General features: G+C 55.3%; 7 protein-coding genes across 7 annotated transcripts; 3 read left to right on the top strand and 4 right to left on the bottom strand.

The window, feature by feature from the left end:
* Positions 1-434: 434 nt before the first annotated feature.
* On the bottom strand, positions 435-5,004 carry IE81DRAFT_203971 (hypothetical protein). The gene is made up of 7 exons (XM_025510905.1): positions 4,398-5,004; positions 4,205-4,299; positions 3,920-4,130; positions 3,794-3,848; positions 2,914-3,728; positions 2,189-2,846; positions 435-2,119 (listed from the first exon to the last, which is right to left on the bottom strand). Exons 1-7 carry the CDS (start codon positions 4,674-4,676, stop codon positions 759-761), a joined length of 3,474 nt encoding a protein of 1,157 aa, XP_025367950.1. The 5' UTR covers positions 4,677-5,004; the 3' UTR covers positions 435-758.
* A 3,350-nt stretch (positions 5,005-8,354) lies between these two features.
* IE81DRAFT_292894 (hypothetical protein) lies at positions 8,355-9,367 on the top strand (the record flags this gene model as incomplete). The annotated part of the gene is made up of 2 exons (XM_025511978.1): positions 8,355-9,002; positions 9,071-9,367. 2 exons carry the CDS (start codon positions 8,355-8,357, stop codon positions 9,365-9,367), a joined length of 945 nt encoding a protein of 314 aa, XP_025367949.1.
* On the bottom strand, positions 9,352-13,129 carry IE81DRAFT_325248 (hypothetical protein). Its single transcript, XM_025514458.1, has 2 exons — positions 11,008-13,129; positions 9,352-10,926 (listed from the first exon to the last, which is right to left on the bottom strand). Exons 1-2 carry the CDS (start codon positions 12,738-12,740, stop codon positions 9,528-9,530), a joined length of 3,132 nt encoding a protein of 1,043 aa, XP_025367948.1. The 5' UTR covers positions 12,741-13,129; the 3' UTR covers positions 9,352-9,527.
* Positions 13,130-13,469: 340 nt separating this feature from the next.
* IE81DRAFT_325244 (ATPase, V0 complex, subunit D) lies at positions 13,470-15,119 on the top strand. The gene is made up of 6 exons (XM_025514457.1): positions 13,470-13,948; positions 14,021-14,199; positions 14,266-14,386; positions 14,454-14,758; positions 14,829-14,951; positions 15,027-15,119. The coding sequence occupies exons 1-6, from the start codon at positions 13,677-13,679 to the stop codon at positions 15,053-15,055; spliced, it is 1,029 nt and encodes a 342-aa protein (XP_025367947.1). The 5' UTR covers positions 13,470-13,676; the 3' UTR covers positions 15,056-15,119.
* On the bottom strand, positions 14,916-16,649 carry IE81DRAFT_316155 (putative COQ5-ubiquinone biosynthesis, methyltransferase). Its single transcript, XM_025512557.1, has 3 exons — positions 15,695-16,649; positions 15,336-15,616; positions 14,916-15,159 (listed from the first exon to the last, which is right to left on the bottom strand). Exons 1-3 carry the CDS (start codon positions 16,534-16,536, stop codon positions 15,146-15,148), a joined length of 1,137 nt encoding a protein of 378 aa, XP_025367946.1. The 5' UTR covers positions 16,537-16,649; the 3' UTR covers positions 14,916-15,145.
* A 970-nt stretch (positions 16,650-17,619) lies between these two features.
* Positions 17,620-21,286, top strand: IE81DRAFT_325241 (putative calcineurin catalytic subunit). Its single transcript, XM_025514456.1, has 10 exons — positions 17,620-18,359; positions 18,520-18,545; positions 18,623-18,721; positions 18,908-19,019; positions 19,084-19,229; positions 19,295-19,434; positions 19,505-19,649; positions 19,722-19,875; positions 19,947-20,656; positions 20,739-21,286. The coding sequence occupies exons 1-10, from the start codon at positions 18,008-18,010 to the stop codon at positions 20,817-20,819; spliced, it is 1,965 nt and encodes a 654-aa protein (XP_025367945.1). The 5' UTR covers positions 17,620-18,007; the 3' UTR covers positions 20,820-21,286.
* IE81DRAFT_203790 (DUF500-domain-containing protein) lies at positions 21,149-23,090 on the bottom strand. Its single transcript, XM_025510903.1, has 6 exons — positions 22,838-23,090; positions 22,382-22,497; positions 22,281-22,309; positions 22,047-22,207; positions 21,589-21,962; positions 21,149-21,514 (listed from the first exon to the last, which is right to left on the bottom strand). The coding sequence occupies exons 1-6, from the start codon at positions 22,960-22,962 to the stop codon at positions 21,363-21,365; spliced, it is 957 nt and encodes a 318-aa protein (XP_025367944.1). The 5' UTR covers positions 22,963-23,090; the 3' UTR covers positions 21,149-21,362.
* Positions 23,091-24,923: the final 1,833 nt, after the last annotated feature.

The raw sequence follows: 24,923 nt of genomic DNA, 5'->3' as shown, positions 1-24,923 counted from the left end.
GCGGTCAAGAGACAGACTCGCGACTCCACGCAAGCCCGACAATCATGAATTTCGCTTCGCTACCGACTCACGAAAGTGGCTGTGGAGCCAAGTCACGCTTCGGAGACTGAAGCTGCTCAATTCAGAAATCGGGTCGTGGAACTTGATGGGAAGCCGTCAAGGCGATTTCAGTCAATGAGAGCTGTGCTACACGTCTTCGACCTTGTCAAGACGGTGAAAGATTTCTAGGCGTTTGGATCTCGGTCATGGGATCCAAAAGGCATCAGAGATGATGTGGGAACGATCTACGGACTGCGATCGCCGGTTGCTCAAGGCAACATCATGTTCGAGGGTTTGCTGCGGATGCACTGTTCATATGACGACCACTTTACTTTCTGGGCATCTTCTTGGGCATCTTCTTCTTGCCTTTGCGAGGCTTGACTTGACGGAAACGAAGGGTGGCGGGACCTGAACTTACCAGGGGAATTGCGAATTATGCTACGATGAGGGCTTCGTGCGGCATGCTCATCTGCCAAGCCTCGGTGCCTGCTTCACAGCTGAAGGGCCACCGCCATACAGGCAGGCGTGCCATGCGATGTGATTGTAGGGCAGGCCCACTGGACCAGTCTCCGAGCGACCAGCATTTACAATGTACACGCTTTCATCATCGACGAGCCGCATTTTGCATCGCAAGCACCGTCGGTCTAAATTAGACAAAGATTGAGCAAAGGGAGAAGGTGCAGGAGCGGCTGGCGTTTGATGCTCGTCTACATGCATGCTCAGGATGATGGTTTGGGTTGAGGTGGTGCTTGCTGAAGGTGCTCTTGAGCTTCTTGAGGTGAGGGAGCTGATACGTGGCTCGTCAATGACGGAGCTTGCGCAGCACTCTGGGAGGCTAGCGGTACTGCGGGAGCCGCGGCGGCATCACTGATCGGTGCTTCAGCTCTTCGCTCGCCTGGGCGAGGCAATTGGCCTTTGAAGGGAGGAATCGCAGCGATGGCTGCGGGAGGAAGTGGTGCACCTGGGCTTGCGAGGGCGGAGCTTGGTATCGAGCGCGCGAGTGCTGCTTGCGAAGACGCGGCAGCGGCTGCAGCCCCCGCGGATCCATAAGCAAGTCGAGGAGGACTGGGGCCAAACACGCTCCCTGATCGTGGCGATGCCGGTGGTATGATCCCATTAGATTGTGCCGGCGTGCTTTGCGGTGGCGCGCGGGCGAGGGAGCCAGAGGTGGGTCCAGGTCCCGCTGACGGGGCAGGTTGGGGCACGGCCGTGCCTTGACGCTGCAAAAGGGGATCGGAGAGCGCATTGCTGGAAGAGACAATGTTCGGACCGACGCTTCCAAGGGAGCGTGGCGGTCCACTGGGAGTAGGGCTACCTGCGCGTGCAGGGCCAAGATTCATTCCAGGGACAGCATTTGAGGACGCAGCATGGGGTCCAGACAAAGGCGAGCGTAGAGGAGCGCGCTTGATCGGAAAAGAGCCAGATGCACTACCGGAGCCACCAGTGCCTCGCGGCGTGTATGCGCCCGGACTGCGAGCAGGACCTTGCGCCTTGTCCGCGCTAGGGGAAGTCTGTGTGCGCGGGCCAGCTTGAGAGCTTGTGCTAGTGACGGGAGCTACCTTGGGGATGGACGTCTCGCTCGCAAGAGCAGCACTCTGCGGGATGCTTGGCGAGCCGTCCACTCGTTGCGGGGTGACATGGCGGTGAAGCTGCTGCACAGATGGCAAGTCTGCCTTTGCAGGAGGCGCGCTAGCTGCTGCCTGCACGCCAAGGTGGGCGGGATGCACCCCATTCGACACATGCTTCAGCGTTCCGAAGATTCCTGTTGGAGGCGCGGGCGACTGAGAAGGATCGTCAATCAGGGGCAGGGACGTAGCGTGTGGACTGACATCTCCATGAGGCGCAGGTGTCTGGTGTGTCAGCGGCGACGGGGCAGGGGACTGCGAAGGATCCGGTCCGAGCTGCTTGACCTTGATACGGGGTCGCGGTGATTCTGGCTTCTTCGGCTTCGACCGTCCCGGCCAAGGTTGGTCAGGATGAGGAGGCTTGCACTTTGAGCAATAGAAGTCGATCTGATCCCAGTCGCGCGCTGGCCTTCGCACAGATCTATCGAAGGCATTCCAACAGTCCGTATGTTGCCCTGCAGGTTTAGCACGAGGGGTCGTCAGTCTCCTCTCACGCCTGCGCCCGCAAATACAGTGCAACTCACAGACGCCGCACGATTCGCAGCAGACAATCTCGGACGAGTCGTCCAGATTGACACCCGCTTTGCCACACACCTCACAAGCTAGCTCCCAGTTCTCGTCTTCCGTTGGCTCAATGCCATGCTCAACAGCTGAGGCAGCGACCGCTCGCGGATCGTCGTGCTTGGGTGGGATGCCTCCATTCGCAATGATCTCTTCTCTCTTGCGGGCCCGATCTTCTCGCATCCGCTCTCTTGCCTCTCGAGCCTCGATCTCTTTGATCGCCCTTTCTTCGGCTTCTCTTTCCCTTGCATTGATGCGCTCTTCGCGCTCCTTGGCTCGTTCTTCTCTGGCCTTGAGCACCTCATTTGCCTCCCGTTCGCGGTCCCTCCTCTCTTTGTCCTCAGCTCGTAATCTAGCCATCCGCTCCTCCATCTCCAGTCTCGCAGCTCGGTCCCTTTCGCGCTCTTCGCGTTCTGATTCCTTCATCGCGATACGACTGCTTCGCTTCCTGCTAGCCAGAGCAGCCTCTACAGCTCGCTGTTTCTCCACAGCGTCAAAGTCTGCCATGACCCGCGGTATGACGGATTCTTGCAGGTAAGAGTGAAAGGCCTTCTCATCAGGGTGCTTTGATTTGGCGAAGCGCACTGCGATATCTTCCCATTCCAGACGAGTGACAGCGACCTTGAAGCAAGGCGGAGCAAGGTCCTCAGCGACTTCACTATTGCTGTTGCGCGTCAGGGATACTCACAGTCTCGAACTCGATCCAGCCATCTTCCTCTTCCGCATGAGCAGAAAATGCAACGTTTGAGTCTTGCAACTTTGAGGAAGCACCGTTTAACTTTTCGTCCAGTACTTCGCTGTGGGCGTCTACTTTGCCCTGAGTCTGTGGGACAGAGTCTTGCACGTTGTCGACGGAGGCGTGACCCACCAGTACGTCGCCTTTCTCTCCCGTCTCCAACTTGACCGCGGAGGCATGGCCATTAAGAGCTTCAAGCTGCGAATCATTAGTCGGACGCTCTGTGGTTGAGGTATCTGCCATTTCAACGTCCTCGTTCGCAGTCGCATGAGCCGTGTCCGCTTCTTCCTGGACAACAACGAGACTAGACGGGCTGCCATTCAAGTCCTCGTCGGGCGGCTCTGAAAGGTCCGATTCGGACGACGAGCCCCCTTGGGCATATGCTTTTGACCCACGTCCATTTCTTGCTCTTCGGCTTGGTTTGAGAATGTCGCTCGGTACTGCCTCCCATACGCCTTCTACCTCTCCCGGAGCACCTCTGAGCCGTCTGGAGCTGCGTGCGCTAGCAGGCCTGGCCGGCGTGGCCGATTCACTGGCGCGAGCTCTTTTGGCCGGCGTCGCAGGCGCTACATCACTGAGCCTACCTCTCTTCGCGCCAGTCGCAGTAGATGCGGGTCGAGACGGGCTTTCTGTCGCTTTGTCAGCGGTAGACTTGCGCGATGCCCGAGCTTCTGCGCGCGCTCGCTTCGAGCCCTTCTTGGCGGGAGGCAGTGCTTTGGGTTTTGGCGGGGGTGGAGGCTCGGTATGTTGAACCCAAAGCCGGTTGTCTGCGAGCGAAGCGCTTTAGCTTGACTCGGCGCGACTTGCCACAAGCTCTGACGCATACACTCACCATCAAAGAGCCAGTAAGTGTTGTCCTGGCTGTCCCAGCCCACAGGTTCGATACGCTATGTAAGGTGTGCATGTCAGTCGGCAGCCAGTGGGTGATGGAACCCTGCAGCCCGTCCAAGTCACGTACCCAAACTTCTGGCTCCTCTTCGCTCTTGACCAGCTTGCGAAACCTTTCTGAATCCACCAATTGCCACTCGCACAGCGACCAAAGCGCTTTGACCTTTTGTGTGAGTCCCATCGCAGCCCAGGGCCTCGATAGCTCCATGCTGCCCAGTGGGTTATTGCCAGGCGACCGCGCGAGGTATTGCATGCGGAGGTAATGCTCCCAATTTTTCGTGCTAGCGAGCAGGTGCAAGAATGGGGCGGGATCAGCGCCTGTCGAGGTACACGTGAGCGAATGGCTTTCACTTACTCGATATTCTTGTCCAACGTCAGGGTGTACAGCATGCGGCGCACTAGGTCAGGCAGCATGCCAAGATCTTCTCCGTCCAAGTCGCGCTCCAACGCCTATGATTGAGAGAGGAAGGGTGAGCAACTGAGACTGGTGCACTGGACAGGAGCCCCATTGGTAACGTATTCCATACAAAAGAGACAGTAAGGCTCACCTCAGTCTCGAAGCCGCTCATGCCAAAAGCCTCGTCAAACGTAAACAGGAACTGGCAAACGGCAGCAAACTGCCAGTTGCGCCTAAGCTTCGCGACAATAGGACTGATTGGTAAGTCCTGACGCAGCGGCGCAGCAGTAGCGACACCGAGGCCTACTCCTGTCCCAGCCTTGCTGGACTTCCTGGGCTCTGAACCTCCACTTGGCCCTGCTTGAGCAACCTGGTTGGCCTGAGCCATGGATTGCGTAGCTGCTGCGGCTGCCGCTCTTCGCGGCGCCATCTTGGACGGGTGGAAAGATTTCTGGCTAGGCAGGGCGACAAGATCTGTCCTTGGGACTGACGGCGAGCTATGCTTGAACGCTGCGGTGTCTTCCGCTTACAGAGCGCCTAACGCGAGCGGAAGAAATCTTCCGGTCCCAATGCGGTGCCGGGCAAAGCAAAGTTGAGTGGATGTTTTTGGGGAAAGAAGAGTACCGTGCAAGAGATGAGATGATAACAGAGCAAGTGCGGCAATCCTTCAAGTGACTGCAGCAGGCCGCAATGCTGGATGGTTGGAGACCTGAGCACCTCTCAAGAATCTGAATACTGATGAAGAATCGTCATGGAACACACAAGCTCACAGAACGCGGAACGCGAAACCACGACAACCAGCAGCAGCAACTAAAATCACGAATCGCGCGCGCACGCGGCAACTCACGCGCGCCCTTTCTGCGCCAGGCTGCTTGCTGCTGCTGACATGCATGTGATGCTCCTGTCGCGTGCCTCTGGGCGACTGCGAAGATGCCAGACATCTCTCGCACGACAACGTCCAAGATGAATTGCATCACGTGAAGCCAAAGGGCCTCCGGTTCGAAAGTCAAGAATCAAGTCACGAGTCACGAGTTTGAGTCTGATGAGTGTGATGAGTATACTCAAGACTCTAGCTGACTTGACTAGCTGCTGAGAGGCACTTTTCGGGGTTTTGAATTTCTGAGTAATTAGTTGCGTTATTATTGATTCATCATCAGTCATTGATCTTGACTACACGCTGACTGACCAGACGATTGTCTTGGTCTGATTGTGACTGCTGAGCAACACTCCTCCCTCAAGACCACAGGCTACCCTGAAGCGCAAGCTTGGTGAGCTGATGCTCGGCTTCGGCCTTCAGCCACGCGGCTCGATGGATGAAAGTGTCCAAGGACAGTTCTACAGCAGATTCAGTTGCCCAAGGATTGAATGCTTTGGTCTCTGGAGCGGCTTATCCCATGCTCGACAAGCATAACCAACTATTTCAACCCAGGCTTGGTGGGTACATGGTGAAGGACCCAATCGCCACGAAGCGTACATTCGTCCTGCGGCAAGTATTCGAGACTTGCAGCGGGCTCAACAAAGACACATCGCCTTCGATCTCTCCTTAGCCGGTCAGAGTAGGCAAATATAATTCATTACAGCCTTTGAGTTGGAATGCAATGATCACTCAAGGCTGACTTGTAGGCCAGATCTGCGAACGTCATATGAGTCTTGCACTCGCCCTCGTCCTGCGCTGTACGTCTTTCTTCTTTCCGCGTGCGCCCTTCTCGGCTGCGAGCGTAATCCGAGCAATGCTGATGTGCCTCAGATGTGCTGAAAGGGTCGCATGAGGTCTATAAAAGTACGACGACAAGCTCTTCTCGACTTCCTAGCCCCTTAGCGCGACGGAGGATTCGCGCTCCAGCAGCTCACTGCTTTTTTCTCTCTGACCGTTTTTGGATCGGCTCTCAATTAGGCCGCTTGATTCAAGAGGTGCGCGTGGCATGGGCATCGTTTCCTATTCACATCAGTCGTGAGTGTACTGCACGAGGTGCTCATGACCAGCACTTCAACAGCGAACTCTGACTGTGCTATGATCCCCAGAACGCCCTCAGCAACGCGAGGATCTCTCCACACGACCCTGCGTTCGACGCACGTACATCTCGTGCGCGCGAGAGCCATCGTCTCCTATTCCACGCAACTTGAGGGGTTCGCACCGATGTCTGATGCCGCTCGAGAATGTTCGGGCGTGAGCTTTTCTTCACAAAAGAAAAAAGACAGCCAAACAGGGCTCACATTGAGACTGTTGGTGAGCCGTGTTCGGCTTCTGCTGCGGCTCGGGACGTCCGACAAGCTTGACATTGTGGCCACTGCTACAGTCATGAGTCATGGTAAACAAGCCGTGTGCGGACCTAAAAGCGGGGCACGCAGCCGATTCGAGCGCCGTCAGGATGCTCTACGAGAACGGGAGCTCTTGCGGCGGACTTGAATCTTGCACCTGTGGATCAGCTAGCATGCGACTCTGTTCGCTTGCCTAGATTAATGCCAATGCCAAGATTGCGGGGTTCCCGGGGGACAAAGCCCTCTTGCAGTGCGGCACTAGCATCCCCAAGACAACAGACACGGGAAATGCCTTCCGCTGACGTGGTGCAACAAAATTATCCCGGTCTGTTTGGAGGTTAACAAACAGCAAATTCATGCTCCGTCCCAAGCGGACGAGCCAAAAAAATCATCCAGCACGAGATTTAGGGACCGCCGTAAGTCCCTGGTGCCTGTGCGGGAGGGCCCCGAGTTTGCTAAACGTAGCGGAAAGTCAGACGACCATTCACCGCTTCAAGTACCCTGCTCGGCTCGTTGTCAATAACTCATGGATTGAACGACGCTGCTGGCGAGTATAGCCACGAATTTTGCTCGTCCGTCCCTCTGACAGTCGGGAGTCGTGAGTCGTGAATGCAGGAAGTATGGTACCTACAGCACGCACGTAGGTACCAAGCAGGCGCATGAGACAACAGACTTGCCAAGACCAGGCTAGAGGAGGTAGCGAGCGGGCTTTTAGACTGGACGCAGTCGTGTCGTGTCGTGTCGTGTCGTGTCCCGCATGGGCCGCTGAAAGAGCCAAAAGGAATTCGTGATTATAAGGTCGAGGCAGCATTTAAGTGAGGCGGAGTTTGCGCATGGGCCGGCCGCACACGCGCGCGTATGTACGTGTGCATGCTGCACCGCTCGCTCCCTTCGTTTGTTTGGCCGAGCGTGTCTCAGGGCGCTTTTTTTTTGTCATGAAAGCAGCCTGACAGGAGCAGCAGCAGCAGCAGCAGCAGCAGCAGCAGCATCAGCTATTCCTGATGATTATGCACGCAGACGGCGACCGAGCGCGGGCTGGCTAGCGCCAGCCGTTGAGCGACCACGCACAACTTCTTCTCGTCACTTGCCCATCCGGACTCGCGACTCTCTCCCTACCTGGTTCGCATTCGCAAGCTAAAGAAGCTGGTATTTTGCTTTGATCTGTGCAAGAAGCTCGAGGCTCTCAGCGCTGTAGAGATCGTTCTGTTTGTTGGTAAATTTGGATGTTCTGGCTAGCGCCCTAAGAGCTCGACCAGGGGCGTGGTCGCAGCTGTCCGAGCAGGATCAGGTGGCCCTGCATGGGTCCGAGTGGATGACCCCTCATATCGGTCACAAATGAAGTCTCATACGAAAGAAGCGCTAGTGGGCAATTCAACAACCGCTCGAACAGGGTTCGATGGCCCGACGCTTCCCACCTTTCGCATCAGGCGCCACTGCTCCAGACTTGCCTATCACAGACTTGGCATTGCCTCGTTTCGTTTACCAATCGTCAGTTGACCAGCATAGATCACCTCAGTGAACAGCCGGAGCGCTCTGCTCCTTTCGCCGATGCACCTCAATTTCAAATATGCTACTCAGTGTGGGTGATGAGATTCTGATTGGAGTTTGAGTGTGTCGCTCAACTGCCTCTCGGAGGCGTTGCACCTGCCGGGTCATGCGGGTAGCATCTCTCCTCCCCGCACCAGCTTGAGAGCGCTCCCCGAGCATCTTCAGACCTTCTTAAACGGAGGTTCTGGACATGGAAGTTCCCTTGAAGTGTACCCCCATCCCCTCCCTTCCGCCTCTTTCCACCACACCGCCCATTGCTGTCCCTCTTCTCTCTCCCCCACGCAGAATCGGAAACAGAAAAATGTCTTCCCTCTTGCGCTTGTCTGCACTGACCTTGTTCATCAGCCTGGCACTGATCTCTGCCACGCTGGGTGTGCCCATCGACAGCGAGTTGCAAGCAGCGACGCTAGTAGAGCGCCAAAATGGATTCGCTCCTCGTGACACCGCAACAATCTTTCCAGGCGTGAACACCAACACCGCAGGAGGATCTTGCACTTCCAACTTCATCTTTACTGATGGCCCCAACCTCTACATCGGTCAAGCTGCTCACTGTTCCTCCACTGGCCAGGCCACCGAAACCAATGGATGCACTCCAGGCGCATCGCTACCGGAAGGAACGCCAGTGAACATCACTGGCGCGACGCGTCCCGGCGTACTGGCCTACAACAGTTGGGTCAGAATGAGCCGCAATGGAGAGACGGATCAAAACGCTTGCAACTTCAACGACTTTGCTCTCGTCAGGATCGACCCTGCCGATAAGGGTAGGGTGAACCCCACCATTCCCACTTTTGGCGGACCCACGGGCGTCAGACAGAGAACGTCCCCTCTGGGAAACAACGAACCAATCTACTCCTATGGTAACTCGGTCCTCAGACAAGGTCTCACCTTCCTTTCTCCCAAATACGGTCTCAACGTCGCCACTCAAAACGGCGGATGGGACCACAACACGGTGAGCTTGGACCAAAAATCCCGCCGCTTCGGTCCCGCGCATCTGACCCTTCACGCCCTTCCTCCCAGTACACTTTCACCCCCGGAATTCCCGGCGACTCTGGCTCAGGATTCGTCGACAGTCAAGGCAGAGCCTACGGTGTTCTTTCCACGCTGCAATTTGCTCCCCGCCCCTTGTCCAACGGTGTTGCAGACCTGCCCCTTGCACTTCAGTACCTCTACCGCTCGCCCGATTTCGCAAACCTCAGACTTGTTCCCGGCACTGCACCCTTCAGAGTTGCTTTGCCAAGTCTCGGAAGCCTCTTCGGAGGCGGTGCTAAAGCTGCCTCTCAACGCAGCGTGACTCTCAAGGACCTCAAGGCCTGAAGCGCGTGCACACTGAGTTCCATCACATCGTTCTGCTCCATCATCCTCGATGTAAGATCTAGTCATTGGACGCGCAAATTCTGAATTGCATGATGCGTGTCGATTGCGGTCGCCCAGTGTCACATGACTTTTTGTGCCTGATGATCATCGAATAGTACAATTACATGCTGATGTCCTCAGCGTCGATTCCAGAAAGATCCCAGTATGAGACTTGAGTCTGCTGACCGGCTTCTGTCGTTCCAAGCGCAGCTGATTCCGGCTCGCTGAAAATAGCAGCCGTGCTCTTGAATCGATTCAGCGATAACCGCGAAGCGCGAGAGTCTGGTCCGTCTAGCGTGATCGAAGCGATGGGTTTGACCTGTTGCAAGGCGTCTCCGCGGACAGAAGCCGCACTGTTGAATTCGCGCCAGACGTCTCGCGGTCTCCAAATGAGGAGCTGTCGCCTGGTAGCAAGAGCGGATTCGGTCGAGACGAGCGCAATGAGCAATTGGCCGTACCAATCAAAGTCGAGGACGATTGATGAAGCACCAAGAGCACATGAGATGAAAGCAGTCTGTGGATACGACCGAGGTCCGTCTGTAGGTGTTGAGGATTGGGAGATGGTGGAAGCGGTCACGTGCAGCTCGGAGAAGGCTCCATCCGCGCCGCCAGGGCGAGAGCTTGCAACTAGGAGGAACTCAGGTGCGTCCGTGCCCATCATCGCCGTTCCTTCAAGCAGGGTTTCTCGCACCAGCAAGGCGCCACACGAAGCTTGAGAGCTGGCGTGAGTCGAATGGTGATCTCTAGCAGAAACCATCGAGGATGACGAGAATAGGGACTCGCCAGCAAAGCTGCTGCTCGACCTTGGCTGTGAATAGCTCATGGTACGTTCAAGTGCCTCTGAGAAGAGCTTCGACGAGCTTTTGAGCACCGTCTCGAACAACGTCGTCAGACTTGCGCTTGTGGACGAATCCTGCAGCAATGGTGGCACGTGCGTCGAAGGACCAGCGAACAGCATCGGTGCATCGGAACGATGTGCAGCGTTGCCACCAGTCGTCGACGCTTCGGCGAATGTGTTCAGGCGTTCGCGCAGTCTCCTCAAACGTGAACGTAAATCACCAGGTCTCGCCTGGTAGGTCTCCTCGGATCCAATTCTCGCGCGCGTCGCTGCGAGCAGCTCGACAGCAGAATCAGGGCTGTGTGAAGCTGCAAGACTAGCTGTGTCAGGTGCGGCCTCCCGACGATCAGAAAAGTCCTGGGGTTGCGTCGGCAATGGCACACCGTAGAGGGTATGGTCAAGGGTTGGAGAAACGAAGCCTCTGCGGATGAGCTCCGCCACAGTCAAAGCGTCATGGTGAGGCTTTGCAGCTTCTCCGCCTTCAGCGCGTCGAAGCCGATCTTGTCGATCTCGCTCAACGTTCCACCAATTGAAGAACTCTTCCCAAGCCAGACCCTCGCACTCAGCTTCTCGCTGCGCTTTGAGACACCTTTTGAGGGCCATTTGAAGCAATACAATGTTCGCGTCAATTTCTGTAGTGATGGCTGCAGAGTCTGAAAGCAGAGCCCCAAAGCGGGTCGTCCTGCGGGGTTTGCGTCGATCGCAGAGACTTCTGTCAGCAATCAGGGAATAAGATGTTCGCAAGACAAGGTGGTTCACTGACCAGGTGACACAGCCTTTGACCTCCTCATACGTCACCAGCATGCGCTCAGCAGCCTGACTGACGTCCTTGCCAAAATCTTCTGCCAATTTGTCGGCAGCTCTGAGCATCTCGTCCTTCATCTTGTCCAAGACACCTTGAGTGAGGCCTTCGTTGCCAGCAAGCAGATGGTCCAGTGCGTCGGTGACGCGTCCAGTAGTGAGAAGGAGCATCATGTCCCTCTCCAGACCCGCTCTCGTCGGTGCGTCTGGTCGCGAGTAAAATTGCTCTGACACTGTGCGACAGTGAGATTGCCAAGTCGCTGCATGTGTTCGCATTGTCGAGTACGTGGTGCGAATGAAGTGTAAATGTGCCAGCACTTGCGTCGACAGCGCATGAAGATCAGCGGACAGCTTGGCAAGGACGCACGCAGGGCCAAGCAAAGGCGAAAGATTTCTGACAAGGGGCGCACTGCCGCTAGTCTGTATTTGCAGCGGCAATTGATATTGCGTCAACACGATTTGCTCCTCGGCTTCGAGTTGAACAGGCTTTCGCACGACCAGATGCAAGTGCTGAAGATTGGCCGACAAGGCAGCCGACAAGATCTGCTGTGGCTCGGTCCCATGCATCGTGGACGACGTAGGACTTGCAAGCTCCAAAGCCCCGAGATAAGCGCTTCCTTCCAGCAAGAAGTCCAGCCGATCATTGGTCCACGTGACGAGCATGCTGACATCGACGTCTTCCTCGTCAGAAAAGCACTTGCGACGCTGTGCAGCTTTGTCGCGTGCAGCTGTATACATGGCCGTAGATGTGCCCTCTTCCGTGTTCCTCACTAGACGGTCCTTGCTTTCTTCGAGATGGATGTACGGCAACGCGTGGAGCGCAGGCCCAATGCCGCGAACATCAGATATAGGTTGCTCTGAAGCGAGACCTGAAGCGTTGGCCGCTGCACGCGCGTTGGCAGCTGCTAGCTGATGAGGCATCAGCCTCACAGCAGGTCCAGTCGAGCTGAGCGCAGGATCGACTGGCGCAGTCAGCTTTGGCAGACTTGGAAACCCCGCAGAAGGGGCCTTGTGTTTCAATGTCGAGCTTGTCCAAACGCAACCCCCCATTGTGGGTTGTTGGACAGCAAGCGAGGTGGGTGGCAGCTCGTACAAGACCTCGCGATAACCATCAGAGACACGGTGTACAGTGATGAAGCGACGAGGATGCTGCGTTGACGCTTTGCCTTCATCTCCAGCATCGACGAGGACGAGACGATGCAAAACGGCAAATCGACGACCATCAGGACTCCACGTCATGCCGGGGATCTCGTGCTTGACTTCGCCCTTCGTGCCTGCCTTCCATATCTTGGCCAGCGTGAGGTCCACGCTCCAAACCTGCTGAGCTTCATCTCCACATCGCCATAGTGAAGCCTTCATTTGACCTTCTCGGAGGAGTGAGTGGCCTCCCGGAGTTGCGGGTGGAGGCAATCCTCTTCTGGCAGCCTGCATGGCTAGCATTCGCGCTCGGGCAGCAGCTTGAGGATTCAACGGTGCAGCGGGGGCGTCAGAAGCAGATGCGGAAGACAACATTAAGACTACGTCCATGGTTGGTGCGATGGCATCCTTGCACAAATGGTGCCTCCATTGCGGCGCCTTCACTCCAGAGCCCGTCGCTGGAGCCGGCACGGGTGTCCCGACGATGAAGGTCGAGAGACGCGACGCAAAGCTCTCGCCCCGGTCGGCAGCAGATGCGACCTGCCCAGCCCCGTCCATGTTGCCTCTGGCAGGCTGAGCTCGGTTGCTGGGAATGTCTGCAAGCGCAACAGGGCGTGGGCCGTCAGCTCTACCTCTTCAAGTGGCCTCCAAGGAGCGTGGCAGATGCAAAAGACTTCAAAGAGGATCAGGGACGCCCTAGCGTATATATAAATATGGACGTCCTTGTTAAGCGTCGTCGTCAACTTTTGTTAGTCCGACTGGTGCCAGCATGATTCTCATCATTCCTCTCTTCGTCCTTCCCATGCACTCTCAGTCTGAGTGTCAAAAGGTACAGAAGGCTCACCTGCTGATCAGTAACAACTCAGTAACGTCTACATGCTTGATCTGAGTTGGGCCCGAACCAAGAGCTGTTCGCTGGCCTAGCTCAGTGTAGCCCTACTTGATCCTATTTCAGCACTGCAGAGAGAGTTGAGACCGCGGACGCATGCTGCAAAAAAGCGTACACTTGCAGCCCACATCCAAACGGATGATCCTGCCCGGCAGTGTTGAGGTCGAGAGTTGTGACAAGGAGCAGGTGGATGGTGGCGGATGCTCGCCTGCATGTGAAGTTCTTCTGACTGAACACGCGCGCTTGCATCGGACGCGAAGCGCCACGCTCTCGCGCGTCCGCGCCCTTGACGCCACGTGGCCAGACGACTGCCGTCGTAGCCCGCCATGCAGGGACGTGCACCACAGCCACGACTCGGCCCTCAGAGGCGTGCATCTCAATTCTGGCCAGGGGTGCTGATCGACGATTGTTGACGGGAGCTATAGCCCAGACCACACCCATCCTCTCCATTCGCAGGCTTCGCTTCGCGATCGCTCAGCAATCTCACTGACTTCACCACCTCGCATTCGCAACGCCAGACCACATTGCTCCTGCCGCCAGGAGCCACTGCTTGCAGGAGGGTCCCGAGCATTGACTTGACCGAGATGGAGGCGCTCACCTTCAACATGTCTCACGGCTATGCCGAAGGCATTGCACGAGGCTATCGCAATTCTCTCCTCTCCAGCTCCGTCTTTGCCTCGCTCGCACAGTGCGAGACTCTGGACGACCTCAGAATGCAATTGTCAGCCACGGATTATGGCAATTTCTTGGCCGATGTGCCTGGTCAGCTCACTACGAGCATCATGGCTGAGAGGGCGACCAACAAGATGGTGGCAGAATTCGAATACCTGCGAGGCAACGCGAGCGGAGATCTGGCCAAATTCCTAGATTACTTGACGTGAGCTTTCAATTTTCGACTCTCGCCCTGAAGATGTCACGCTTACCCTCCAATCCTGCGCAATCACGTCAGGTACGCGTACATGATCGACAACCTTATCCTCCTCATCACCGGTACTTTGCATGAGAGGGACACACACGAGCTGCTCGAGCGATGTCATCCATTGGGCTACTTCGAGAGCATGCCGGCGCTCTGCGTAGCCGGAACGGTAGAGGAGCTTTACAACGCTGCTATTGTGGAAACACCTTTGGGTGAGTGTCGTCGTGTGCAGCATGACCAATGGCAGAGCACTGACATGCGTCCTCATCCTGCACCAGCTCCCTACTTCCGCAACTGCCTCTCAGCCGCTGACCTGGACGACTTGAATATCGAAATCATCCGGAACACGCTCTATAAGGCTTATCTGGAAGATTTCTACCAATTCTGTGAAGGCCTGGGGTGAGTTTGGCATGGCCTTGTGATGTCCTTGAAATTTAAAGCTGATGCCTGGCTGTATGAACTATAGGGGTCAGACTGCCGAGTCCATGACGACGCTTCTGTCTTTTGAAGCAGACCGGAGAGTGCTCAACATTACTTTGAACTCTTTTGGCACGTCGCTCTCAAAGGAAGAGCGAGCTCGACTTTTCCCATCCGTTGGACGTCTCTATCCCGCCGGCAACAACATCCTCGCTCGCGCAGACGATGTGGAACAAGTCAAAGGAGTATGTGACATGGTGCCAGAATACAGAAGCTTTCTGGACGGCCCAGGCGCCGGAGGAGAGGCTAATGCTGAGGGACTTGAGGACAGGATGTTCAAGGAGGAGACGAGATGTGAGCAGAAAGCGTTACTATGGTGGTGACTTCTTTGTCGGACCGAGCTGACACCAAAGCCGCCTCAAAGTGAATCGCATCGAGACCATCTGCCAATTCCAATTTGGAATCTTCTACAGCTGGCTCAAACTCAAGGAGCATGAAATCAGGAGCATCACTTGGATTGCGGAATGCATTGCGCAGGGTGTGCGAGGTGAGGAGACGATCCCACAGTGCCCCGCGTTTATAGAGCACTAAAGTGACTCCTTCTCATCTCTCCAAATGTCAGACCGAATTGGTGACTTCGTGCAGATTTAATTGTGTCTCTGACTATGATCAGCCTTGTCATTCGCATTAGTCAATAGCCATTGGTTTTTAGCACGTACAGAGTGTGATAGTGACAGGGCATCATAGCTTCATCCTAATGATGGTCCGTGGGGCTACCCAGTCAGCACATATCCATTGGCCATGTGGTCAAACGCTCTTCTTCACTTACCCTGAGAATGTTTCACAGTCCCAACCGTGCAAGCCAGCCACGAGAATAATTCAGTGCAGCTCCAGACGCGGAGGGCGGCGCAATTTTCGTCGTGCGACTCACCTTTCCATATCGTAGCAATACCAAAGCTGAGGTCCTCCCAAGCGCCGTTGACGCTCTCGTCTCCATCCCAGCTCCTCTGCTCGGGATAAGCAGGCAGACCCCACCTTTCCGCTTGAGGGCTTCCAGGAAGATGGAAGCCTGCTTGTGCCACCATGCGAGCGAAATCGGGCTGGGTCGGAAAGCGCTCGATGGACTCCACCAAGTACTGGTAGGACGCGCGGTCAGAGGCCAAGACTGCACCGAGCGACGGCAAGACGGCGTGAGAGTAGGCGCGGTACAGGCTGGCGCGAGAAGTCGAGGAGCGCACACGTCAGCTTTGCAGGCTTGGGTGCATACACGCCACGTGCTTTGCTACTCACTCGCTTAGACCTGGCACATTAACCTTTCCGAACTCCAAGCAGGCGAAAACGCCTCCGGGCTTCAAGACCCTGTGGGCCTCCTTCAGTACCTTGTCGATATGCGTGCAATTCCTGATGCCGAATGCAATCGTATACAGATCCACGCTCTCATCCTCGATCTCCAGGTGCTCCAGTGGCGGCAACTTGGGCTTATTAGGGGATGCAGCGAAAGCGGACAAAGGAGATTTGGGGGGTGGACTGTCGAGGTGAAGTCGGAGATCCTCCGCATTCCCAAGAGCAAAGCGCAGCTGATCGGTGTTCCAGTACATTGTCTTCGCTAGCCTCCTTTGCCCTGCTCGGAGCATGCTGGGATTGATGTCGAGCAGGGTAACTTGTGTTTGTCTGTCCGAGTGTTTCTCTCTAGCATGGTCCAATAACCTCAACCCGATATCTCCCGTGCCGCCAGCGACGTCCAGGCACTTGATTCCGCCTCGAGGGTTCAGTTCTGCCACGAAATGATCCTTCCACAGCCTGTGCACGCCAACTGACATGGCATCGTTCATGACATCATAAGAAGATGCTACGCTGCTAAAGACCCCCCTGACCAAATCCACTTTGGAAGACAATGGCACATCCTGGTAGCCAAAATGCGTCGTTCCTTCCCCGCCAGCAGAAGCCCTAGAATCTGGGAAAGCAGATGACGATCCGTTTGAAGATAGTGAGGATGAAGGGTTGTGCTCGCCAGGTGTAGAGCTGGAAGTCGAACTCTGGCCCCGGGTGCAGGAGGCGTGGAGAGCCCTTCGAGCTGCCAGACGTGATGTCAGCGACCTCTCACACAAATCTAGAGTTTGTCTGCGCAGCATTGATGCAGCGTCGCGGAACAGAGAAATGCTGGCTACAGTCGAAGAGTATCGTTGCTGCGAAATAGAAGTACAAGAAGATAGCTGACACTGATCGCAACGCCGTCACCCGCAGGGTTGACCCTCTGTTCCGTCGTCGAGACGTACCCCGAAGTTTTGCATCCGTGCATGAAAAATCAATTCAAATTCACGATTCAATTTGAATTATGATTGGTCATTCGCGTTCGTACAGGTCACGTGGTTTTTTACGGTGGTCTGTGCATGGCACGGCGAATCGGTTGGCGTCTGTAGTCGTGAGTATAGCAGGCTAAAGATGCATGCAGCCAACGACGCCAGCAGTGCGCGAAGGCTTGAAGTCAATTTCGACTGCACGAGTCGAGCAGCGTCGCCGCGTCGCAAGCGCGTTGACAGCTCAAAGTTGTCGCTGGGCACGCCGACAGCATGTGTTGGCCACGCAAGATGCGGCCAGAGGACCGACTTAATTTAGAACATTTCAAACACTCTTGACGAAGCGATACTTGACTTCACGAACCAGTGTATCCAGCTTCGCTGATCGTGAATACAGTATTTCACGTCCTGGAACCGCACAATCTCCGACCCAAACATGACTCAAGTACGGTACCGTCAGGCCAAATTCACGACTCTGATGAGCGTCCAACCTACTCTGACTGTACCTTCGGCAGGTCGCGTCTCGCCCTGCAGCCGACGGGCGGGCGGGATGACGCCAAAGGAGCGGCTACCGCGCTGCAAGGGGGCGAGGCCAATCACGAATGGCAAGCTGCGATGCACACCGTGTTGTTCGAATTTCAGAGCAGTCACGAGTCGATAAGTCTAATATTTCAAATCACGGGGGATTCTAGTAATTCACAATTTGAATGGTTCGTACTGCCAGCCTAATCAAGGATTAAACTGCATTAACGTAAATGAAACGCCGTCACATGCCGCGCCTTTTGCGCTTGGTGATGCGGGCGCGCGATGCGTGTGGGCTCGAGCCTTCTGCTGTCCAGCCGCCTTCGCATTCACGATTGGGTGGGGGAAGCATGATGCAGAATTGAAGACTGACCAGAGTCCTTCTTGATCTATGATCGCTTTGTTGACCTGAGAATGACCAACTTACACAACTCCACCTCTCACCGAATTTGTGACAATAACTCGCACAAGGCTTCCTCATCACAGGTCACTCAACACTGGAGCGCTCGTGGCGATAGAAAGGACAGAAACCCTGTTTTACAGGAGCTTGTTCCGCCTTGCCTGTTGGAAGCACGCTTGATGGCCTATTCGAAGCGCTTCTTTACCCTTAACCTCCCCTGAATCGCACTTACACTGAACATTTCAGCATCCGACGTGGATAAATTCGGTACGCGAAAGCGCCATAGCTCCGAGCACGACAATTCCGCGCGCGAACTTGGTTGACGTGCAAACAGGACTGCCACTGCTCTCACCAAGCTCATCGAAGGGCCCGACCTTTTGCACCATGGCTCATCAACCAGGGAAGAGGGAGATATTGGAGGCAGCGCTCGGCCAGATCACCAACAAGCCAGCGCCTCCAGAGATTGACTTCACGATCCACACAACAGACGATGGGACTCAAGTGTCGACAGTGGAGAGGGTGATCAAGGATGTTCAGGCACCTGCCATGCTCCCTCCCACGGACGAACAGTTCTACTCTGCGCAAGACCCTTCCAAGCCTGATATCGCTTTTCTGAAGAATCACTTTTACAGAGAGGGTAGACTCAAGGAAGAACAGGCTTTGTTCATCATTCGGAGAGCCACAGAGATCCTCAGGCAAGAGCCTAATCTGCTCGAAGTCGATGCACCCATCACAGGTGAGTTAGCCCTCTCCTGAATGCTTTCCCTTTGACGAATCTGGCCCGCGTGGCTTCACGCTTGCGTCAAGCAGAGCCGACTGCACACTCGCTCGTTGGCAGTCGCTCCCTGCGCTTGCAAGCACACAACGCTGAAACTTTCCCTCGCCTTCGTCATCAGTGTGCGGCGATATTCACGGGCAATACGTAAGTGTGCCAAAGCTGGCTCTTCACCCTTCGTTTACTTTCCCTGACACTCCTCCCGCCCAATGGTGACACTGCAGTTTGACCTGATGAAGCTCTTCGAGGTGGGAGGCAACCCGGCAGAAACGCGGTACTTGTTCCTAGGAGATTACGTAGATAGAGGCTACTTTTCCATTGAAGTGAGTGATCGAGGGTGATAAAGCGCGGAGCTGCAGGGCCGCGTCACCTTTAGTCAGCGAGTGAAAGAGACACGCCCCACGCAAGCTTGAGATGTGCTCACTCTCCGTGGCTATTCGGCTCTGCACAAACCCTTTCTCTTGCTTGTGCTGACCCCCATCCCCTCTTTGAATGCCATTCCCTCGCAGTGCGTACTCTACCTTTGGGCACTCAAGATTTGGTACCCAGAAACGCTGTTCCTTCTGAGAGGTAACCACGAGTGCAGACATTTGACCGACTACTTTACCTTCAAGCTTGAATGTGAGTCTTGTTCAGCTGCAAGTGAGCCTCTTTGCTGGCTGAAACAGATGCGCATCTCGAACAGGCAAGCACAAGTACTCTGAGCTCATCTACGACGAATGCATGGAGAGCTTCTGCACTCTGCCACTGGGTGCTATCATGAACAAACAATTCTTGTGTATTCATGGAGGACTCAGTCCCGAGCTGCAGACCCTCGATGATCTCAGAAATGTGAGCGCTCACTATTGTTTTCGTGGGTCATAATCAATTCTCTGACTTGGACATCCTTCCCACAGCTCAATCGCTTCCGCGAGCCTCCAACACACGGGTTGATGTGCGACTTGTTGTGGGCAGACCCTCTGGAAGATTTTGGCTCGGAGAAGACGACCGAGACGTTCATTCACAATCATGTTCGGGGCTGTTCTTACTTCTTCACGTGAGTTGAATTGAAGCCGCTGCGAGTGCATAAGGAAGGCACTGATGAGCGGGCAAGTCGGCTCTCCCAGATACCAAGCTGCGTGCCAATTTTTGGAGCGCAACAACCTACTTTCAATCATCAGAGCGCACGAAGCGCAGGATGCAGGATACCGCATGTATCGCAAGACGAAGACCACTGGGTTCCCTTCTGTTATGACCATCTTCTCGGCGCCTGTGAGTTCATCTTCGGTGCGCTGTATGGCGCTCTTCGGTGCCGTTGCCTGAGTCTTTTCCTCGCGGACGCAGAATTACTTGGACGTGTACAACAACAAGGCTGCGGTACTAAAGTACGAGAACAACGTCATGAATATCCGTCAATTCAACTGCACTCCTCATCCATACTGGCTGCCAAACTTTATGGACGTCTTCACATGGTCATTGCCTTTCGTCGGCGAGAAAAGTGAGTTAATTACCGCTGATTTTGAGGTGCAGCTTTCAGACATTATTGCTCACGTCCCTTGCGTTTACCAGTCACCGACATGTTGATTGCTATCCTCAACATCTGTAGCAAAGAGGAGCTCGAGGAAGAGGAGGAGGAGGAGGAGGAGGAAGCATCAGCACCTGCTTCCGGAGCTGTGACCCCAGGAGAGGGAGATGAGATGGAGACGGATGAGGACGGCGCCGAGCGCAGAGTCGTGATCAAGAACAAGATCCTGGCTGTCGGTCGTATGTCCCGCGTCTTCGCGCTGCTTCGTGAGGAGGCCGAGCGCGTTTCGGAGCTCAAGGGAGCTTCATCCTCGGGCAAGCTGCCCTACGGCACCCTTGCGTCGGGAAGCGAGGGCATCAAGGAGGCAATCTCAAGTTTCGACGATGCGCGTGGCGCAGATATCGAGAACGAACGTCTACCTCCCGACTTAATCGATGCGGACGAGAACGAGCCAGCGTCTCCCGCCGATGGCAAGCGCTTGTCTTCTCCTAGCATGGACGAGACCGAAGATGTTTCAGGCTCGAGCTACGGCCCAGGTAGCTCTTCGGTTCCATCTTCCCCCGGCGGTGTTTCCAGCACTGGAGAGATCTCAGGTGCCTCCTCGTCTGGCCGATCTCATCGCCGAGGTCACTCTAGAACTTCCAGCCTGGGCACGACGAACACCTCAAGTCCGAGTAACAGAAGGAGAAGCTTGGAGAGCACTGTCAACATGATCAAGGAGGCCTTGTCCGGAGAGGAAGGAGGCGACGATGCTGTAAGTCGTTTCAGACTCGGGCCTGCCGTTGATGCGATTCGATCTCATCATGCGCTCTGTCCCTCTTCTCTGCCATGCGCAGCACATCGAGAAGCTCGCCAACGACATCAGCAGCCCATCGTCACCGAAGACGCGCAGGTCGATCGAACGGACGCAGAGCTGATGAATGCCGTAGGTAGGCTTTGCAGAATTTCTAGGCGGCAGAGCGAACGCGGGCCGCATCTGGACGCCCTCATCTTTGATCTCAAGGTGACGCTTGAGGCGGCTGAACGAGTCTAACGGCCAGTCATGGTTCTCCGAAGACCCCTCCCTTTCTTCTAGCCCGCAATCATCACCTTCTTCAATCCCTCGAGTGATCCCATTCACACTCTCACCTCACGAATATCCTCCTCTTCTTCACGTCTTCCTGATATACTGCGCAAAAACATTCGCTAGCAAAGCGATCACGTTGCAGCTGCATTCTCTCATACGACTTGGCTCAGGATCCCAAAGACTCGTCGAAAGGGTGTCTTTTCACAAAGAGGCTTCCGCGAACATTGTGAAAGAGCTGTCTCTGTCTTCTGGATACGAGATTGAGAGTGCGAGCTTGACATGTAGAATGCGCGTAATTAGGGATGGAAGAAGCCGATGCTGGCACAAAGAAGTGCCTATGTCGGCACAAGCCGCTGAAATTGACCAAAGCAGTATGCGGTGAACGCGAGCTGATTCAGCCCGTCTTGTCGGTTGCTGCTCCGGCATCAAAAATGGTGTTGGCTCCGCCAGACGCAGAAGCTGAAGGCTGAGAGCCAGTCGCGCCGGGTCCGCTGCCTGCAGAAGCCGCTTTATCGCCGCTCAGATTGTAGGCCTGAGCGACCGACTCTACCGGAGATGCGTGGAGGAGTAGAACATCAGCGTGCTGCTGGAGCCGTGGAAAAATCGCTTTTACGACTCACGAGCTCCTCCGCCAGGAGTCGGCACGTATGCTTGTTGGGGCAAGCCGCTTTCATCGACTGCTTCGGCAGCCTCGACCACTTCGTACAGATTGCTAGCAGCTTCGGGAGCTGGCACTTTGCCAGTGAGCAAGTCAGCGGCAGGAATTGGACTTCCGTAGAACTCCTTGTTGGCATCCTTCCTCTCCACAAGAATAGATCCGTCTAAGGAAATGCCCGCGTATAGGCCCTTTGACCTTGAATAGCTGAACATGGGAGCCGGATGCGCCAAGGCGGCTTGAGCACCTGCTCCGACACCAATAGGCCCGGCCGCAGCAGACATGTTGCCTCCGATGGTCAAGTTGCCAGCGAGAGCAAAGGATCGCACAGCGTCCTCTCTGAAGGTCAGTGCATGCGGGGCAGTCTTTCGAGTGAGCAGGGTCCCGAGGTATAGAACGGCACAGTCAAGCCCCGGCACGCACGAGTTCATGACGACGACGAAGTCGGAGATTTCAGCACCTATCTGCAGACCGAATCCTGCTCCACCTGTAGCGATGCAGCTTGGCGCCGACCAGCTCCCGTCCGGCAAGCGAGCGATCACTACACCACTACCAGCTCTGCCCGACCAGACGAAACCCTGCGCCTCATAGCACATCCCGCAAGTCAGTGCTCCATGCCCCAGCAGCCCGATCGCAAGCCGAAGAGGAGAGACTCACGGCTTTGATGACGCTGAAAACGGCCAGACCTGTGACACATCATCGCAAGGTGTTTGCAGTAAGTGTGAATTGCCACGTCTCGTCGCTGATCTCTCACGTACCCTTGGCATTCTGAAGCACCGCCTTGGGAATGGAGTTGAGAGCAGAGTCCGGGTGGTCTGGATTGGCTACGAATGCTTCGAGGATCTTGGCTGCCTTCTCGCACTCCTTTGGAAGTCTGAAGTGCAAGTGATTCGACAAAGGTCAGCAACGTGCAAGGGAAGCTCGCTGCGCTGTGACAGAAGTCGACAGCGGCCTTCTCTTTGCAGCCGTTAGTAGAAGCCCCAAGCATTCTGGCACTCAGGTACAGATCGACGATCAGAGACTGACACAGAAGATGCCGCTGGACCCGAGTGGAGCTTGGCGCGCTGCTTGAGCGATCCAAGGGTACCTCCGCGTAGACAGTGCACATGCCTTTGCCACTTTGAGCTCGCTCGCACCTTTCCCGTCTATGCGCCCGTCTCCCCAACGCTCTACTGATGTGCTGCAAATGTCACATGAGCTGTCGCTTTACTCACGAGAATCCAGCCCTGGCAAGATTGGCCTGCTCGTTGATCTGCCTACCAGCATCTTGTGCGAATGCGGTAGCCTGAATGCCAACCTTGGTTGCAGCAGATTGGAATTTTGCTAGGTAGTTCGCCATGTCGAGCCTTTTCTTGCAAAAGGATTCTGTCTAACTTGTGCGATGATCGTTCCACAACTGTGGCCAAGGTGAGTGTAAGCCACGTATCGGTGCGGGTGGCTGTGAGTTCCCAAGAGTTCCCGCGAATGTCTCTGAAGATTTCTGATACGAAGATTCAACTTGGCGTGGATGTCTGATTTTCAACCCTAATCTAGTGTCGCTCTTGAGACAGACTTGTGGAATCAGAGGTTGTTGTCGGTGCTTAGAACTTCATCCATCAGTTGCCCATTCGTGATTCGTGATTGCATCTTGAACGCTGCTGCGCGTTACCTACTGCTGCACGATGCTGCGCGCGATCGTGCGATGCTCTCTGTCCGTACGCCGTCGAGCAGCGCGTGGACTTGCGGGCGACCATGCAATCGTGCACGGACGCCACTCAGCATGCAGAGATCGAGACATACAGTAGGCGCGCATGCACACGCTGTATGAGTAGGCTCTCCTATATATGAGGTGTCCTGCGCACCGCCACAGATCAGATCACAATCAAGAGGCACTACTCACGACTAATCTCACATTCACGATTTGTGATTGCTAGTGAGTGAGTAGTATTGTTAATTTAAGTGCACGTTTACGTTGTGTGTGTGCCCAGCTCTATGTAGACACTCACAACTCATTACTCGCGTGTGACGGACTCATCACTGCTCCATTCATTTGACTCGGGTTGGCTTTCTTCTGCTACGAGGCACCATGGTCCAAGCGCGCCAGCAATGGACGTCACCGCCCCTCAGGAGGTCGAGCTTGCTTGATCTCGAGTCAAAGAGTTGGTAGTCCAGCAAAGACTGACCATCAGTTGTCGCTGGCTCCAAAGATGGTGTTGGAGCCTCAGCAACATTCAGGCGTATGGAAGCCCGCGCGAGGACCACCGCGCTACAGCATCAAGGGAAGCTGCGGATGCAAAGGGATCCGCCCAACTTTGTTATTGTACGCGCCCATAAAATGACTCTCGCGACAGCGGTCTGGCAAGCGGGCGCCCGAACTGACCGATGGCCGAATCATGTCTTGCGACGGTCATCATACGCTAGCAACCTTGAATCCTTGACAGAAAAGGTACGTGACTTACACGCATCCTGGCATCGGTTGCATACCTTGAATCGAAATTAAAAGATGCACGCGGACTTGCCTGGCCGTCTGCTGCATGGAGTCCAGTCACACCGTCGCCCTGGTGGTGCATCAGTTGTCCTCCGTGGCTGGTTCGCTGCCACACTTGACACCAACAGCTATGTGTTCCACGCGAAGTGGCTGTCCCTCTCGCAAATGACGGAAAGGATCTGGAACAAGAGCAAGCGTCAGCGATGCATGTGTTGCGTCATCAGAGCGAGACTGCCGCGACCGCGATCGAGAATGGTGATGAATCTGGGCGAATCAGGTTCACCGCGGCCTCCTTTTCGTGTGTTGCATGGATTTACACGATCAAGCGCTTCCTCACATTCACGATTCACACTCACGACTCTTAACTTTGATCAGGCGGAGCAGATTCGCGAGGGCAAGGCCGCGCATTGTTCTTGTCTTGATGCAATCAAGAATGACTCGAGACGTGGAGGTGCGCACAAGCCAGACTCTCAACGACTTAGCACTCACGACTCTGGCACGTAACATTCTTGGTTGCGAATACAGACTTCCGATGGCCGTGAAGTCAAACGACCATCAGTCTTGAAAAGTCGCATTCCGAATCGAGGGGTGCACTCAACAACTCTAACTATGGCCAGTGTATTCACAATCGCTTCGTGCAGGACCACATCCGACTGGAAATTGCGGTACCGCAGGCGGTCTTTTGCGCCTTGAGGCTTCCACTCCGGCGGGCCGACATCAAACTCGAAGCTAGCCATTATTCAATCCCGATTAACGATTGCTTATCTTCGAGGCCAGAGCACGCGATCTTGTCACCGCCTTCTGAGTTTTGAGTGCATCATGGCGTGCCGGGT

The sequence above is a fragment of the Ceraceosorus guamensis genome (genome assembly GCF_003144195.1).
Source record: "Ceraceosorus guamensis strain MCA 4658 unplaced genomic scaffold IE81scaffold_57, whole genome shotgun sequence".
NCBI classification, from domain to species: domain Eukaryota; kingdom Fungi; phylum Basidiomycota; class Exobasidiomycetes; order Ceraceosorales; family Ceraceosoraceae; genus Ceraceosorus; species Ceraceosorus guamensis.
The sequence above is the reverse complement of the archived record's forward strand: the minus strand, read 5'-3'. Positions and strand labels throughout refer to the sequence as shown.

Bases quoted from the DNA above. Each gene is read 5' to 3' on its own strand.
- IE81DRAFT_203971 (XM_025510905.1), bottom strand. From the start codon at position 4,676: ATGGCGCCGCGAAGAGCGGCAGCCGCAGCAGCTACGCAATCCATGGCT. The intron at 4,300-4,397 runs GTGAGCCTTACT...TCTCAATCATAG, and splicing joins TGAGCGGCTTCGAGACTGAG to GCGTTGGAGCGCGACTTGGA. The intron at 4,131-4,204 runs GTAAGTGAAAGC...CCTGCTCGCTAG, and splicing joins ACGTTGGACAAGAATATCGA to CACGAAAAATTGGGAGCATT.
- IE81DRAFT_325248 (XM_025514458.1), bottom strand. From the start codon at position 12,740: ATGGACGGGGCTGGGCAGGTCGCATCTGCTGCCGACCGGGGCGAGAGC. The intron at 10,927-11,007 runs GTCAGTGAACCA...CAAACCCCGCAG, and splicing joins GTCAAAGGCTGTGTCACCTG to GACGACCCGCTTTGGGGCTC.
- IE81DRAFT_325244 (XM_025514457.1), top strand. From the start codon at position 13,677: ATGTCTCACGGCTATGCCGAAGGCATTGCACGAGGCTATCGCAATTCT. The intron at 14,200-14,265 runs GTGAGTGTCGTC...ATCCTGCACCAG, and splicing joins TATTGTGGAAACACCTTTGG to CTCCCTACTTCCGCAACTGC. The intron at 14,387-14,453 runs GTGAGTTTGGCA...TATGAACTATAG, and splicing joins CAATTCTGTGAAGGCCTGGG to GGGTCAGACTGCCGAGTCCA.
- IE81DRAFT_316155 (XM_025512557.1), bottom strand. From the start codon at position 16,536: ATGCTGCGCAGACAAACTCTAGATTTGTGTGAGAGGTCGCTGACATCA. The intron at 15,617-15,694 runs GTGAGTAGCAAA...TTCTCGCGCCAG, and splicing joins AATGTGCCAGGTCTAAGCGA to CCTGTACCGCGCCTACTCTC.
- IE81DRAFT_325241 (XM_025514456.1), top strand. From the start codon at position 18,008: ATGGCTCATCAACCAGGGAAGAGGGAGATATTGGAGGCAGCGCTCGGC. The intron at 18,722-18,907 runs GTGAGTGATCGA...ATTCCCTCGCAG, and splicing joins GAGGCTACTTTTCCATTGAA to TGCGTACTCTACCTTTGGGC. The intron at 19,020-19,083 runs GTGAGTCTTGTT...CATCTCGAACAG, and splicing joins CTTTACCTTCAAGCTTGAAT to GCAAGCACAAGTACTCTGAG.
- IE81DRAFT_203790 (XM_025510903.1), bottom strand. From the start codon at position 22,962: ATGGCGAACTACCTAGCAAAATTCCAATCTGCTGCAACCAAGGTTGGC. The intron at 22,310-22,381 runs GTACGTGAGAGA...GATGTGTCACAG, and splicing joins GGTGCTTCAGAATGCCAAGG to GTCTGGCCGTTTTCAGCGTC. The intron at 21,515-21,588 runs GTGAGTCGTAAA...CATCTCCGGTAG, and splicing joins GACTCCTGGCGGAGGAGCTC to AGTCGGTCGCTCAGGCCTAC.